The sequence below is a fragment of the Hippoglossus hippoglossus genome, chromosome 5, assembly GCF_009819705.1.
Source record: "Hippoglossus hippoglossus isolate fHipHip1 chromosome 5, fHipHip1.pri, whole genome shotgun sequence".
Lineage (NCBI taxonomy): Eukaryota > Metazoa > Chordata > Actinopteri > Pleuronectiformes > Pleuronectidae > Hippoglossus > Hippoglossus hippoglossus.
In genome coordinates this window covers 27498874-27516837 of record NC_047155.1, presented here as the reverse complement: position 1 = coordinate 27516837, position 17964 = coordinate 27498874, and the positions used below count along the sequence as shown (strand labels likewise).

At 42.0% G+C, this 17964-nt stretch overlaps 1 protein-coding gene across 2 annotated transcripts in view; it reads right to left on the bottom strand.

Moving 5' to 3' along the window:
• Positions 1 to 13650, bottom strand: part of fbln2 (fibulin 2) — an 84127-nt gene extending 70477 nt beyond the window's left edge. For both annotated transcript variants that reach the window (XR_004613874.1, XM_034585902.1), the window contains exons 1-2: positions 13503 to 13650; positions 9238 to 11200 (exon numbers count right to left, since the gene is read on the bottom strand). Coding sequence is in view for 1 of the 2 variants with exons in the window: in XM_034585902.1 (XP_034441793.1) it covers positions 9238 to 11095 (1858 nt within the window). In the remaining variant the exon portion in view is untranslated. The remainder of the gene's footprint in view (positions 1 to 9237; positions 11201 to 13502) is intronic.
• Between the last annotated feature and the right edge of the window lie 4314 nt (positions 13651 to 17964).

Genomic DNA, 17964 nt, shown 5'->3' with positions numbered 1-17964 from the left:
ATTTATATTTTAACATTTTTGGTTTCTTTTGCTTTCATGATGGTTCCCCTGAGTTTTGAATAAATTCAAAGGGATACCATTCCAGTGTTTGTTCTCATAGACCTAACTCTAAAGTTGGTCTAACCCAGCCCTTCAATATGGTTTCATTGAGTGGACTACTGAAGTTAGCTTTTCATTAGCTGAGGGGTTCACATATTTTTCCAAACGACACTGTAAATGTTTGTCTGATGTGTTCAATATGCACAAGAACAATGAACAACTACTTGCGTGTCTCACTGTTGTAGCTACCACATGTACAACTTGTTCTTTTGGTTTGACTGATGTGTTTTTTCAAAGGTCCGCAGAAAACAATTGACCATAACTGTCCCATCGTGACTATGAAACTCACTATGAAAAATTTAACTATAAACATTAAAGCTTGGTCATACATCTGTCTTGTTTCCTTGTCCTAACAAATACTGAGTTCTTGGCATAACTCTGCAGCCACATACATTAGATCCAGTAAGCAGCTTGTATGCACCTTCATTTGAATGTAGATGCATTCACTGTCCTTATACCCGTTCATGTGTATAATATATCCAACACATAAAAAGCAACAAAAATAACGTTTGCCAATTAAAGACATTAACAAAACAACCCCTATAATGTTCCTTCTGACAATTGATAACATGTATCAATGTAATTCCATTTACAAAAGGAAGGTAAAACATTGTATCGTTATCATTCTGTAACACTGAGGTAAGTCTATCTAGGGGTGGGCGATATATCTACTATACTTGATGTATCGCGGCTTGTACCACTTGTACCAACGAGTATACATTTTCATGTGAATGTTTTAAGCTGTCAGCATGATATTCTCTTTGAGATTTGCTTCTGTCTTCTCATGGCCCTCTCACAGCAGAGTATCAGTAGAGGAGGGAAGAGACTCATATATATATATATATATATATATATATCGTGTATCGCGATATAACCTAAAAATATTGCGATATTTGTTTTAGGTCATATTGCCCAGCCCTACGTCTATATAGTTCTTTTGTCTGAAGGTGACATATTGTAAACATTGACAAAAAGAAATTAAAACGGTTCACTTATGTTTTCTTGTCCAGTACCCATCTGGCAGGTGTACTCTTATTATTTGATGTGTCAGGTATAACAGTGTAGTGGTTTGTGTCACAGTTACAGTAGATTCTGATATAAAAACACACAATATCCCTTTCAAAACAATGAATGCATCAAAAATGTAATGAGTGACACAGAGAACAGCATTTATTTTTTATCCATTTTGGGTGAACGGTAAATGTCTATAAACATGTCTTGAGCAGAGAGATGTAACAGATGGAAATCTGGGCCCCACACAGGCCTCAGACAGCTGTTGCCATCATGGCTGATTTATTGTGACAGTAACTTCAGGACTGACTCACCTAAGTCCAGGGACAGAGACTGTGAAGCAGCCACCTGACAGATAAATCATCCTCTTTAGATTGAGCAGCCACTCTATCACCCTGACAGACTGTTTAAGGATATCTGACCGGATGAGTGCCATTTATTATAACACCCTGTGGGCAGGGGAGGTTCTACACTGCAAAAAGTTACTTTCTACAAAACCAGTAAAATATTGTAGAATCTATACAAAGTGGTGCGGAGCATCATAATGTAGATTCATGGGAGGGTTGACTCGCAGCATCTGAGATTCCACAATTTCCAGACAAAATCGAATAAAATATAACCTGCAGTAATCTGACACTTTCAAGGCAAATTCATGGTTTTGAAGTCTGCCAGTCCACTGCGGTCCGCTATAGTCCTCGTGACTTAAAGCTTGTAATCCATCCATGTCTGATGGATACGCACTGACCCCTATGCGGACGTCTGTGTGCTGACAGAAATTTGTGACTGCGCTGACTACGCATCGACTGTGGATGCTGCAGGAGCGAAATATCCACCTACTGGAATGGAATGTGGGATCAGGTAAGCATGCCTGGAACACCAGTATGACTGGAACCATGGTTATGTTTGTGTGACCGGAATGAGAACGCAACTCTCAGCGGACACGGAAAGTTGAATATTTAGTCAACCCTTCATACTGCAACAGCCGATTTCACCAGCTAAAGGGCAAAACTACCCGAGAGTGACGTGGGTGACATGGCTTTCATAATACTGCCATACAAGCCAGTAGTCAGTCAGATTCACCTTAACCTCAGTGTACCCTCAGGGTCGGCCTGTATCATTGATCACGAGGCCAAAACACTTGATGACGCTCAGGTGCACAACTGAAGTTATGTCCCTGTCATCCGCTGGTGGCCACTAACACCTGCTAAATATCTACTGGTAGTTGGTAACCTAAACAGTTATTCAACATTTGTCCTATATTCTAAAGATATATAAATATCGCTTTAGGTTCCACCAGCCCATTCTCTTTTCATCCAATCCCAACCTGACACGCTCTCCTTGAGCCAATCACACATAAGCTGCTTTAGTGTAAATGTTCTCTCTTTCTCCAGTCATTCAGCTGTCAGTTCGTCTCTGCCCTTACTGAGTGACCCACCTCCACCCCTTCACCACCTCTACTTAGAATACCGGGTCATCTGCTTCAGTCATCCAGAAGCCCATCATAGACGTCCCAACTCCACACTCCATCCCTCATCAGAACCAGGGAGGGTCTCAGGGAGGGTCTACACCAAAGACTATTTCTATTACAATAAATTATTTTTCATTCTATTTTTACTCTTTCTCATTAGTTTCTCCTTAAATCCCTCCTGATTGAAATGAGAAAGAGGCCAAAAGACACCTAAAATAGATCACCAAATTTTCATCCGCCCTCCCCAAATATATCAGTGCCAGGATACTTTGACCAACGTGCACATGTCTCATTGTGTCCTGTGGTGCTGTGAATTTACCTGCTGCAACTGATGCTGTCATCAATGATATATCCCTGTTTGGGCTAGTGTTTGTCTTAAACCTACACTGTCACTTTTACAGTTTGACCCATTCCATCCCAATGTAAACATGTAATTCCTGAGTACGCTGACATTTAACAATGACTTACACACAGGTGGTGCAACACGCTGCTGATCTCTCCCGTACTCTCCCTTTAGGATTTTATCATCCTAAACTTAACTATATTGAATCTCCCCCTTTTTTTTTACTGTAAAACATGTGTGACCTTTGCTGTGCATGACTCCTCACACCTTGTTTCCTTAATTTGACACACTCAAAGTAAGCAAAAGGAGGGCTTCCTCTAATGATTAGGTAATTAATCTGCTGATTATTTTTTCAACCCTTCAATTAATTGCTTGGTCTATACACCATATGAAAATATGAAAAATGCAGGTGAATGCCAATGAAAAAGCTCAAGATTCCCTCATCAGATGTCTTATACTGTGTAAGAAACAGTCTAAAACCCCAAATTATCTAATTAACTATGATATAAGGTACTTTTCCAATTAAAGAAGCTACAACTGTAACACGTTAAGCTGTTTGGATTAAAAAATGACTATTAATCAATTATCAGACTACTTGCTGATTAATTTCCCTATAACCCTAACCCTATTAACCAGTTTGAACCTAGCAGGCAGAGAAAGCACGATTTTTCTAACTGTCGCAGTCTACGTTCTAGTTCTATCTAAGCAACCATTAATAAGCAATGATTCCATTTTTCAACATCCTAAAACAATAAAAGTATGGTATAATGCCCGAAGGGAAAAAGACACAAAATATATTTCAGTGCGACTTTATAAAAACTTCAAAAAGAGTCACTGAGTAAAATATAAGCAGGTAATTGTAGCTGTTACCTGTGAGACACACTTTGCCTATTGTCTCCTGAAAGATAAACCCGAGGCCAGCTTCAGGAAAACATTGGGAGGTTTGTATTAAGATGTTTAAGAGTTGACAAATCCTGCATAAAGCTTTGCCAGTGCTGCTCCGAGATGATGAGCCAGCACTGTGACAAACTGACAGACAACTCCCTCTGAACTCTTCCTCCTGCATATGCTCCACAACACAAAGCAATGTGTCATATTGGGGATGAAGCTTTGGGATCAGGTCTTGATCCTCCAGCGGCTGAACAGAGGTTTCTCCTCATGTATCAATGTGCTAACGGCCTCATAATAAATCAAAGCGGGCGGGCACACAGTGATTATGTAATTACATTATCTCATTAAAGGATTAATTGATTAAGACCAGCCTCCTAATAGATTAAGAAGTCCTAATAGATCATTTATCATCCACATAATGTGTTGAGCGTGTATGTCCCACATGATTTTACTGGAGGGCCGGACACACAGAGTAAAACAACAGCTGTACAATCTGTGATTCAATACAACAGTGCTGCATTAGGTCCTGCATTTACAATGGTTCAGATACATTATAAGATGCCTTTTGTAAACTGTGTTGTTAGAAGTTGATTGAACTCTATGATCAAGGTCATTCAAAACCAAGATAAGCCCTTTACATTCTGGCAACATGATGCTATGAGAATGATGAATGAGCTACTAGCAGGTCCTGTACTGACAGCTGACAGCTATCACTTATTCTGAAAGAAAACATAATGAATCACGATGATTTTCAGACAAGCTCTGGAGTTTAAAGAAGCATCAGAGGGTGACTGTGGGACAGGAGGTAAAGCGGGTCATCCTCAAACAGTGTGATCCCAGTCTCCCCCTATTCTACATGTCAAAGTGTCCTTGGGCAAGATACTGAACCCCATATTGCCCCTGACAGCTGTGCAGTGTGAGTGATGTGTGGTAGAGAAAGTGCTGCACAACGATGCATTGTATGAATTTGTGTGAATGGGTAAATGGTAAAAACTGTTCTGTAAAGAGCTTTGAGAGCTCATCAAGACTAGAAATATATAAATACAGACCGTTTACCATTTTATTTCCCGTGATTTGAGATGGATATCAGAGATAACAGTGCCCTCCATAAGTGCAAGTCACCCTGGAATGAGTTCTGACACTCATTTTAGCCATCAGATGCCTCCATGGGCTGCATGTCGAAGTCACTGCTGCGGGTACTGATGACAGTATTAGTGAGGAGTCCAAATTAAAGGGCTGACCTACAATAATTGAATTCCTGGTATTAGTAGAATGCTGGCATGCACCTTTCTCTTTCCTTTCTTTGCTTCAAGTCTCTCCTTCTGCAACAATAAGATGTCGCAAAAGTCAAGGGTCTGGAATTAACTGCTTGACAGTGGACATGCCTGGCACTTGGTGCTGATACGATCACCGTAATTACAACATCCAATCATAGTTCCCCACTTCAGACACACAACATAGCTAGCTGTCATGTTAACATGCCATGATAGCTGTCCAAGTAATCCTAAAGGAAAAGAGCACTGATGATAAAGAACCAGATAAGGACAGGCCAGCTGCAGCAGCTCCTCTGTGTCAGGCAGGACCTGTGTTTGCATTATCGTGATCTGATTGGCTGGTACCTGTGCTGCCACCTTAACAGTTGAACTTTTAAAGCAACCGAACGACGATGAGGTTCGGAATTGTGAGACATCACCACATTCAAAGTGAAACTGCAGCTTTCCAATTGAAGCCTTCAAGGCGTGTGTTTGTGTTCTCTTGCAGAAGTAAACAATTTACATCCAATTTTTGTCTTAATCTCTCTCTGCTCCCCCGACAAATATTTGTTTGTAATTTAAACTGAAGCCCCAACATGTGAGCATTGCTGAAGCCTTAGCCTTAGTAACTAGAGTGTACAGTGTAACTATGTATTGCATATAGAGGCCCCCGGGGCACCAACATCTGGATCTGCTAATGCCTCATGTTGCACACAGTCATTTCTTATGCATCCGCAATGGATCAAATAACTAATAGCTATTCCATTTAAAGAGCAATGGCCTGTTTTTCCTATTTAGAACAATCGTTAGTATATTGACATTTTCAGCGTAATAAACACTCCTTTTGCTTCACTCTACAATCAGTGTGTAGAACTCTCTCACACGTTCTGCTGTGTACTTCCGGCTAATGACAGATTTTACATGAGCTGATTTAAAGAATCTAATTCTCATACATCTGTACAGGTGAATTGTGCTTTTCCAATTTCTTTTAAATAAATAGAAGAAATGAGTATTTATCATGAACAGTGACAAATCCCCCCCCCCCCCCAACCCATGTGACTTTGAAGATGAAAAACCCTCTATAAATCCAAGAAGCAGATATCACAGCACCACTCACGATGTTTGACACTGAGGGGCAGTAAAATACAATAAAATATAGATTCTAAATCTTTCAAATGAAAATCTTTCAATCTAAGACCCACCTCTGAAATAAAACTAGCTGAAGGCTGGAGGCCAGACAGAATTTACTGCTGAATCCTAACTCAAGCCTGTCTCCTCTGGGAGAGCTGAGGCAATGTGCAGTAAAAACAGTGGCGAGGCCTTGTTCGCTGGGTGAGCGATGGTGGTGACTGCTGTGAGAGGATGTTCACTGCCGGGGCTTACTATTTATGTTCCCGCTCAGATACCTAGAGACTGGCGAGTGTCACCACTCCTTCCATACGCTCATGACATATGGCCTGGCCTGGTGTTTGCAACAGGACAGAGAGGGGAGAATTGGTCCTCATTCACCAGCCGTTCTTAAGAGGAAACTTCTTCATAAACCCCACTTACGCAGTTTTTAAGAAGATTCTGACATTCACCAATGTTTTCTTATCTGGGATTTGTTGTTATGTAAGAACAGAATCTACTCAGTCTGAGGAACACTCTTACGCACACTTGACAACTGAGATGCTTGTAGAAAATATTTTTTTTTACTTTTAATTCTACAGTTGAATTATAAGATTTAAATTACCATATTATTTTATTATTTTTGTCTTAAAAAAGACGGACAAGTTGGAAATGTTTCAGAGGAGAACACACGCAGAATATTTGGTCTATACTGCAAAATAAATCACTTTTAAATCACATGTTGAAGAGGAGAATAATTAGTCACAAAAATAGTCACCCATCTCTAGGTTTTACACACTGGTGTTTACATATTAAATGTGTCACATGTTGTATAGTTTGACTGATTCAGCTTTTAGTTAAAAGGTTCCATCCAAGTGAAGCCTGTTAATTCTGAAAACCAAGTTTATTTCTGTTCTGGGATGAGAGATGGCTCAGGAGATGCAACCGCACCACTCCGAGCGGGGCCTGAATCCGAATATTATTCAAAAGATTTTGTCTGAACCAGCATGTCCAGTCCTGATGTGTCCGTCAGGCTCAGGTCGAGTATCCACAGGTGCTCAGCTGAGGGTTCACCTGCAGGGCTGTGTTTCCAGTGAGTCGCTACATACAGATACCTCTGTGCACCTTCCTTCTCTCTTTCCTTCCCCTCTCTCTTCTGTGTTTTTGACTAAATCTCAAATCAAACTATTTTTTTCTTCAATTACGTCACTTTCTCCTAAAAAAGCTTTCACTGAATGTGTAACTGTATCCCATGTAACGTTTTTGTGGTAATTTATGTTCACTGCTGACAATACAAATTATAACAACTTTTTTTACAGTTTGAGTCCGGTGCAGCGCTGTCTTTAGATTTTCATTCATCTCAAACTTTAGAGCAACACGATTTGCTCAATATTATAACACATATGCGAAGCTTTCAGCAGTTTAAGAACGTGACATGAATGTGACGTAGAGATTTATTAGAAAACTTCTTAAGAACATTAAGAATTCTTGCTAGACTGAATCGCAGTCTAAAGCAATGCATAAAAGAAAAAGGTTTAATAGTTTCAAAAAGGGTGAAAACCCTCCATACTCTACCTGCCTTTTATCAAAGGACAGAATCTGATGAACATGGAAAAACTTTACACAGAACCACAGATTTGACCCAAATTGATGCAGCTGTCAAAAAATATTTCCAAGTAACTCTCTCTGCACTTCTGAGCCTCCAGCGTGGGCGGATCTCAGACTGCTCCTTCCCGGAGCCTCTGAAACTTTAACACTGCAGTCTTCAAAATGCAACATTATCATAAAACACGCTGGGAAAAGTTGCTAATTTAAGAAGGTCTGTGCACTGACATTAAAGTTAGTGAGAGTTCACCCGCACAGCATTACTGAAAATAACAAGTTCAGAAAGATGGCACTGACCCAGTATCCAATCTAACAGCATGAATGTGGAAAATCACAGTATGCGGTGTCATGATTAGTGTCATTTTTTGCAGCTTTTCCAGGCTTTGAAATACGAAATGAGGAAATCGTGTATCTATTTTAGTCAAATCCCATCAAGTGTCTTTGGGTACGAATGTAGCTCACTTTTTATTTTCTTGCACTTGATCATGAACTGTGTATCTGTGAATCAGCTGAGGGGGAGAGACAAATATAGTAACTATTTGCTAACCCTTTATGGGTTGTCATGCTAGAGCTGTTTATCTGACTGCCATCTAGTGGCCAAATTAACAATTAATACATGTTTGAACGAGTTTGAGCGATCTGTTATTCTTACTTTTGAATCACTGTCTGACACCATTTGTTATGTTTTTCTTGATATGTCCATAATCTACCTTTATTTAAATATATCCAAAACCTTCTGATACATCATGGTTTTACACATGGGTTGATATGCAATATGTGCCCTTGTTTGAACCAGTTAAAATCTCAATATCGCACCACTTACATTTGTGTTGTAATGTGAGTGTACACAAGCAGAATAACAAAATATTACTCAAAATACTAAAAAACTATAGCTTACAGAGTAAAAACACAGGTGGATACACTTCACTACTACACACACTAGAATTGGACAATAAAACACTAAGCATTTCTGTACTGCAATTTCAATACTGTAAACTGGCCAGGTCATTTATCAATTTATTGCTTTACAACCAATAAAAAGATGTTGTTGTGCTCCATGATGCCTCTGGGATATTATATTTTTGTGCATTTTACCCGAGGCCGTTAAACAATGGACAGCATCATGACATGTTTTCTTCCACAACTGAAGAAGCAGAGGCAGGTACAGCAGTGTAGAAGTAGGTCGGAAATAATTGTTTCCATCAGCCTCCATCACATCTTTTATTTTTGATATGTCCATATTTCAAACTCAGCCAGGTGTAACAACTACTTTTGGAAATTTCTGGCAACGTTACTTAAGATTTAACTCGAAAACTGAGCGTGCATGGATGAGTCAATCATAATCATACCATCATATCCTAAATAACTGATTCAAAATGAATAAATGAAAAGAAAAGCCTGTTTGAACTGAGTGTGAACTGAGCTTGATGCTCCTGGTGTGAAAGCATCTTTACACTTACCTTCATCAGGTATGTGGAGTAAAACAGGTCGATCACTCTTCCCCTCCTCCTCTTCCTCCTCCTTCACCTCCTTCACCTCCTCTCTGTCTTCACTGTGAAGGTCAAACAGCCTTTGACCTGGCTCTCTGCTCGCATAGAGACTGACCCCAACCGGCAGCTGCGTAGTGGTGGATGTGAGATAACGGACCATAGGGGTTGTATGGTCTACAGGCCCCCTGGGGGAGATGGTGCCGGGCTTGGGTGTAATCTTCTTGTGCCTGTTGGTCGAGTCGCTGCTCTCGGACTCTAGTGCTGAGTTTGTCTTGTAGGGCACATTCTTTCCTCCAGCATCAGTTACACTCTGAAAAGTTATCTTTTCTTTTTCTTCTCCTTCTTCTTCTTCTTCTTCTTTTTCTTCTTCTGCTGCTTTCGCCCCTTCCTCACTGTCTGGTGCGACTGTACCCTGGAATTCGTTCTGACCATTTGAACTTCCCCGGGGACGGATTGGGCTCTCTGGACTTTTGACTGTGTACATTGGAAATTTCACTTCATCTGATCGTCTCTGTTGATTGGATTGAATCTCGGTAGCTCTGACTGGATGACTATCATTGATGTGACCGTTTGAACCTTTGGGCATAACCCTATCTAATGCATTTTGGCGATGCGTCTGAGTCTCAGAGCGTCTCTGATTATGTATTGGACTCTCTGAACTCATATCAGTGTACTCTGGGTGTTTTTTAACCTCAAATCTATGGTTCAGTGGAAATTCGTCACTCCCAAAACTCCTGTGTGCATGCGATAGATTCTCTGATTCTGTCTGTGTATTCTGATCCCTGAATGAGACACTCTGCGCACTTGTCAGACCCTGTGAGGGCTGCCAAGAAGTAGTGGTGTCCTCGTACATATGTGGCCTGACAGTGCTCTGCGGTTCTCTCAGGGGATCATCTGTCACTTCCTCTTTGTATGCAGGATGGTCATGGACTCCATATCGCTCTCTCAGCTCCAGCTTGTTTGGTCTGTCAAAACTCGGAATGGCAGAGGGTCTGTCAGGCGTGTCAGAGCCTCCAGACTTAGATATGACCTTGTCTGAGAAGAACGACTGGGTGGGGAAGACCAGAGATTGAGGGAAGGCCTGTGGAAGGTCTGTAGGACCATAATCATAGTCTTCTGGCTCCTCCTTATCAAATGGTGATGGTTTGAAGAGAGGAAGATTTCCATTAGGCAGAAGGTGGTAGGGTGTTGAGAGCTGATCGGTATGGCCTTGTTGGTCGTACTTGTAGGGGTAACCGTCACGCCTGCTGGCTGTGTCCTCCTCTGTGGTCGCAGCTGACATGGGTTTATGGTCTTCCTTTGGATCACAGTCAGGCACAGGGTAGCAGATCAGCTCCCCCCCTTCATTGGGGCAGTGGCAGACCCGGCAGGGGTCAACGTGGAAGGAGTGTCCAGCCTCGTACTTTTGCCCGCTATGGGCACACCCGATGCGTTCGCACTGCATGCAGCCATCTGCAGGCTCTGAAACATCGATGCAGTTTGGTGGCATGTCAGGACAGCTGATGAAGTGGCACATGATCCGGCCTCCTCCCGCAGGGCAGGAGCACTCTGTGCTGCCGTAGTCCACAAAGTAAGAATCTCCCTCTGGCACTTTGCCATTCTTGAATCCAGCATTGATACAATCATAGTATTGGTAACCCTCGCATGTGCATCCTTTCTGTAAGCATGAAGCGCAACAGCTGCCACTCTCCAGCGCTTCTTCAATACAGTTGTCCAGCTGGGGACAGTCCACGCCAGTGCAGTCACGCTGACACAAGCAGACACTCAGGTAGAGAAAAAGCAACGCACACCTCAGAAGTGCTACTTCAGCTCTTATGAGACAGGCCATGGCACCTGGTGCACGAACAACAATCAAAGGAGATCGGGTATTATCCAAGGCCTTCAGTCCGTCTTCAAGGATTCTGGCACATTCTGCTCGTCTGAATCACCTCAACTGCAAGAAATAGGAGACAGGGAGAGACAGACAGGCAGACGGAGGCTTAGTTCTCAAAATGAAAGCAGACCAACATCTGGCTCCATAGTTGAACACAAGAGTGTCCAATGCAAACAGCCTCATAGTTATCCTAACATTAAGACTACATCTCCTCATTAACATCCACTGCAGTACTGTTTAGCATCATTATGGAGACTGCCATCATGAAACCTGGAACCGGCTCAAGTTTTAAATTTCTACCACATCCACGCATATCTCCATAAAACCTCTGTAACAATCCAGTGTGTCCAGTTTAGATACTGAACATGAAGGGGATGCTTTGTAATGCTTCAGCAGTTGAGCTTTGCTGGGAACTAAATACACTTTATGGAAGCAATTAGTGGAGCACGGACCAAAGGGCACGGTCTGCTTTGACTACTGTTCCCTGCTGTAAATGATGTGTTTGATAAGCGTTGCCGTTTCAGACTCAATGGAATTGGATTCACACAGTTCCGTTCTGGATTGTGTTCATAAGATCAGTTCACCACCAGAAAGTAAAAATCAAAGAGGATTATTCATTAATTATGTCCCTTTGGACAGATCTAATGTAACATCCACCAGGTCGATCATATATAACACATGCTGACTTCCCTGCAGGTCCCCTCCGCAAGTAAACACACACCCCCACATCAAACTCTAGCTGAGCAGATATTCATGGAGTATCTGAGAAGTGAGGGATTTGACGCCACTTTGTTATGACCACTCCTGTCAGACGTCAGTAAACCTGCCTTAAAAACCTCGGAAATAGCCGACATGCAGTATATGAAAAACTGACAGCAATTCAGTAAATCATTCAAACTTAAATATAAACCATACACATTAACAGTAATAAAGCAAATTCAGTTTAATTTTATGAAAAATGTAGACTAGGGAATCTGTGGGGGGAAAAACTGTTTGATCATGGAAGCTTCATTGCAGATAAACCAGGTACACAAAGTTTTCTAACTTCACTCATGCATCATAGACTGTTTATAAAAGCTCCACACATAACATCCACCAAAACAATTAAAAAGTATACGTGTATGTATCGTGTCATTACTGTTGTTTAGAAGTGTTTAATTTGAAAATACTTTTTGGTCATGTTTCCATTCTCATAAACATGAAACTGTATATAATCTCTGCAAATTTATACAGCTTTAATCATTTGCCCTACTGATAATAATGTCCACAGCAAATTTCTTAGCCTCATCCACATGTTGGAGAATGAAGGTGAAAAAAACTGTGTTAGACCGCAAAAATCTTCACAAGCTCTACAACAGTCTTTTGTTGTGGAGTTGATCATTCTAATAAGAGAGACTGGTTTTGATATGTCAGAGCCAAAGAGTCTGAACCACAAAATGTAGTGAATGAAGAAGGATAGTTGGAATAGTTCACCTTTCTTCGCTCTAAACCTTTAATTCTCAGAGTTGGAGCTGCTGTGACAGCCTGCCTGAGGGGACAACCGGCCCCTGCCTGCCCCCAAGGTCTGCTCACGTTTCCAACCTGAGAAGTGAACATCTCCACACTGCTCTCAGGGAAAGTGACATGCATCATTACTGCACCACACATAATAAAAGTTGGCAAGGTGTGGCTGGAACAGAATGCAAACGGAGAAGTATTGAGCCGCCTGGTGTTTCCCAGAGAAGTGAGGAATGGGGGGATTCCTCTCTTACTTTCTCCACACACACACACACACACACACACACACACACACACAGACAAAGCTGAGGTCTAAACAGTCCCTGATGTAAGGCAGCTCTGCCAACATGCACAGAAAGGAGAGGATTTGTTTAATGAAAACAAACTGTGGCAGAACAACTTTTCTGAGAGGAAACGTGTCTACACAAAAGACTCAGTGTGGAACACAGGCAGGGACACACATCCACACATGCAGGGAGAGAGAGGAGATGACATTCTGTTGTGTGCTGTAGACAAGCTGGAGGCAACAACACAAATATTACAATAACTTTGAATACGTTTTTTTTAAAGGTTTTTTTTCTAGCTTTTGTCAGAAATGTGTGCAAACAGGGGCATTTACAACTTTCCTGTTGTGCACAAAAGTTCTGCAACCTGTCACCTCCTCCACCTGATCACTGGAAACACTTCTCCTCTTCACCTCTGAGCACAGGGCTGAGCAGCCAAAGTTTGAAAAAGTAACTCAAAGTAAAAATGACTCATACAGTTCTCACCACAGCACCCACGAGTTCATGTTTTCAAGCAGGCGAACACGGTGTCCGGTGAACAACAGAGACCCAGCTGCGGGCACTGTAGCGGTGTGTGTTACCTTGTGCTGCGCGCAGTGCCGGGCTGGAGAGCCGCCTGCTGTCCGTCCTCGGAGCGATGTCAGTGGGAACCTTGTGAGCATCGCAGCGCTGCTGGCAGCGGTACCGGCGGAAGAGGAGGTCCGAGCTAAGGTTTCCCTGCTGGAGACTCCGGAGGAGATCCAATCATGATCCATGATGAAGGACAGGCTGCACCGCAGGGCCGGCCCACGCCTCACACTCCACAAGATCTGAAGAACTTTAAAACTGAAATACAAATCTTAGGTTTCAAAAAAAGATATGTAAGTGTGAGACTTGTAAGTGCCAATGAAGACCAAAGATGTGGTTGAAAACAGCATTTACAGCTCGTGCACAATCTGAGTGAGGCAAAAATAAGACAGAATATACTTTTTTTAAATTACAATTAGTGCTGCACAAGAGGATTTCCAACTCTGGACCGTTATTTAAACCGTGGGAGACACAGCCATAGTGACAGATTTAACCGATTTTTAATCTTGTAATCTCCAGAACACACACACTTGATGATTTTGAACGTCCGAACACACACTTGCCGTTTGTAGGAAACAATTTCACAGTGGCGATTCCAGAGACTTGAAATCTCACAGAATCTCACGTGATTCTTCTTCTTCTTCTTTAGTTTTTTTTTAGGATCTGGTTTGTGACGCTTCCTGGTAAACTGGCTCTCATTTGCTATTCTGTCAGAGATGATTCGAGTTCGGAGAGGCTCCGACTCAATGGGATTATTTGGGCAGATAACTGGCACAGTCAGGAACGCCCCCGCGATTGTCGGAAGGGTCAAATCGGGTCTTAAATCTGCCCGATTATCCTCTAGTGTGCAGCAGCATTAATTGACTACAAGAGCAGTCTACTCAAGTGGCTTATGGTGCATTCACACCAGACGTAAAGTGAATTTTTGAGGCATTGAGATCAAACACAAAGTCAATGCAAAGGCACAAATAGATAGAAATTCTGCATCAGTCATGCCAGGTGGCGCAGACGGCTTCACTCACTTAAATTAAGATATTTGAATTTAAGCAAAATAGTCACGTAATGCGTTGTCTTACCGGAGACAGATCCTGGCACAGACCCGAGCTGTGATCAAACCGACCACTGGTTTCAGCCTGGAAACAACAGTCATCCAGATACAGCTGCTAGATAAGATGATGAAATTCCCTGAGCTGTGTGCAGCTCCGGATGGTACTAGACTAAGAAGGCAGTGAACTTCCAAGAGTCTCTGCAACAGTTTGGCCTCTAAGAAATTGATACAATGTGTCAACCATGAGTTCAAATTGTGTATTCAATTTCAAATTTTGCATAAAGCCAAGCTAGCTGTTCAGCCTGTTTCCAGTGGTTATGCTTATCTATATTCAATTTAGTTTTTTTCCATTAAATTCCGCACACCCCACTGTGGTCAACTACCTTAAACTCACATAGGGTTTATATCAGTATACAGTCATGTCGCCAGAGTCATGGTGCTACTGCTCTCTCTTATATTTCCTTTAGAGCCATGTCGTCAGCCCCCAGGGTAAACTCATGCTGCTGTCCGCTGCTGTAGTTTTAAGGATCTTGCATGTACCTCGTAAATGGAAGGCCGTGACCTTGGCTAAACAACAGCCTTGTGCTCACATCATTAGTCATGCTGCTGTCTGCCTCTGCCAGTTGCAGCCCATGCGTGACACAAGGCCATAGGCTATCTCTACAGCCCACAAAGACTAAAGCTCAACTACAGGCCTGCTTTTAATTACCCGTTTGATCCCACACTGAACACTACTCTCTGGAGGGCTGAGGATCCATGACATTTAAGTGAGCATGTCTCTGCATTCTCATGTAGTGAAGAAATAATTCATCCTCAGTTATTTTAATATGTTTCCACCTTTTGGAGGGATCTTGACCCCGTAACCACAAATGGCAGAGTGACTTTACGACTTCAGAACAACCCTGTGTCTCACTTTCACAACACCCTCCCTGAAGTGGACCCTTTGGAGGGCATCGTAAATCTGGCACAATGCAGCTCCTTCAGAAGACGTCTGAGTTCAAAGAGTTTGGGGAGGGTGACTGCTGTTTGGGATAAACTGTAGCATGCTCGAGGTTTAAATGGACTCACTCATCATGTTGGAGATCCAGACTGACCTGACCCACCCAGCAGCCTGCAGAAAGGTCCTAATGAGAAGCTGCATGGGCCTGGGGTGAAGTGGTGGTCGGTGCTGTGATAAACATATCAGCCCTGATCGCAGATAAGACCACAGCCAGGGGAGTGGGCCAGCTTTCGGCCAGAGATGAGAGATGAGGTAAAACAATAGAGAGGACTCGGATTCAGAGTGTTCAGGGCTGGGTCAGTGGAAGGACATGTCAGAACTTGCTTGTAGGCCTACGTGTTTTATTTAATCGACTCTACTGAGGGCCAGCTGCCTTACAAAAATAGTATTTGCTGTCACAGCACGGCTCCCAGGAGTTAACTGCAATTTTAGTTTGAAATCGCACTGATGATACAGTGTGAGATAATACCATCAGAGAGGGGTTGCCATGGCGTAGTGAACAAATTTGGGTTTTGCATGTGCATAACAAGATCAGACTCAGCCCCACTATAAAATACAGGGTGAGACTCGACAACACATGGGTGAGATTTGTGGAATCCCAGTGCGATCTCCGGGGAAAGCCGTCACACAGCAGACAAGGCTTTGAAATAGCCGGGGAGGCCTCAGGGAGTCAGGCTTCATGTGTGGGATCACCAGGGAGCATCTGGCTAAAGACTCACTGCTGTCCCTCTTGTACGGTTCACTGAAGACAGGCTCGGAATGGGGTCTCAAAAATGAATGTATCATTACTGTATCAGTTTCACATATCTGTAGAATGATCGCTTAGGGCGGGTGTCAGTTCAGAATACGTATAAGAAAAGTTAAGCATGGAACAAGCTGAAGATAACTTGTGTTCCCAGTTTTGGCCCAAAGTTTAGACCGCTATCACCATCCTCACCAGCTCCAGCTGGAACTGGAGGAAAGTGAGATCATGTTAGTGTATGTGCAAGATGTACTTGAAGTTAATCACATCTTTGTCATTCGAGGAGCTGAGGTAAACGTTATCTCCTAAATCAAAAGTTCTGGAAGTACACAAGCTGTATCCTGGCTGCAGTCTCCAGACTATGATCACAGTTAACAGAAAACAACATGGCACGGCCGACAGAAGTATCAGTTTCATTGTTTAATGAGCTTGTCACAGTGTTGGCAGAGGAATTGTGGGTTAAGAAAATTCAGAAGGTATTTTCTAGGTGGTTAATACATCATATCATAAATTTCTTATATTGAAAACATATTGATCACCTTTTAATGCATATGTATAGATGCTGAGTCTGATGGAACTTTAATGTTTATTCTTGCTAAGCTTGTTCTTGGTTTTGGAAACTGTAGAAACTAGAATGTCACTCAGTAAAGGTGATACCTCCACTAAGGCCCAGCAGTACCCCTAAGTTTCTATCTATCTAGTTTTCTATTTAAATTCTCTACATCCAGATTTATTTAGAAGTGCACACACTCATAAGCATCAATCCCCTAAATATATTGGATATTTTTCATAAAGAGCCATGAATAATTCCTTTGGGAATTAAGGAGAATTTCAAAAACCTATCTTATAATGTTGAAATGTAAAGAAAGTATAATAACAAAACTTTTCCTGGATCTGCTGCTTTGTCTGGATCCATGCCAACATTTGACGGGTTCTTCCTCGGCCCATGCTCACAAACAAACCAACAAACACACAAACAAATAACACCCAGTAGAGCGCATATGACTCAACAGTCCCCTGATGAAAACCCATTTAAATTTGCTGGATCCAGATTTTGAAAAATGAATAAAAAAAATCCTGGATCCATTCCTTTGTTGAAATCTTTGCCAAAATTGAATGCATTCTTTCTTGACCCATGTCTCATCCGTCCACCAATGTATGAGGTAATCTGTTTGGTAGTTTTTGTACAATCCTGTTCACAAATCAAACAACAAACTAACAAATGGAAGTGAGTGGAAACATAACCTCCTTGGCAGAGGTCATAATTTTGATTTCTTTTTTTTGCCACTTGGGGGCGATGGAAACAAGTTTAGAACCTTAACACACGTTTAGTTGAAATAATGAAGAAACAGTTGCATATTCACACATCCAGCAAACACAGAGCAACATTATGATTCATTATAGTCATGTATCTGCTCACCTGACAAATGTATTGTAATATTCACTCTATTTTACCTTTTGGTTTAAATAAAGGAAAATATCTGACTCTTTAGCTGCTAAATGCTCGGCTTTGTTCACCACCTGTCTGTCTGCTGTTTGCAAAAAATAGTCTGACACTAAGATAAAATCCAGATGCTTTCCAATACACTCTCATTTAGTCCACACCTCATAAATGCTTCTCCATACACCACATCACAACTCTGATTGCAACCCCTCTTGGTTTTAAATGTAAATCAGCTTATCCCT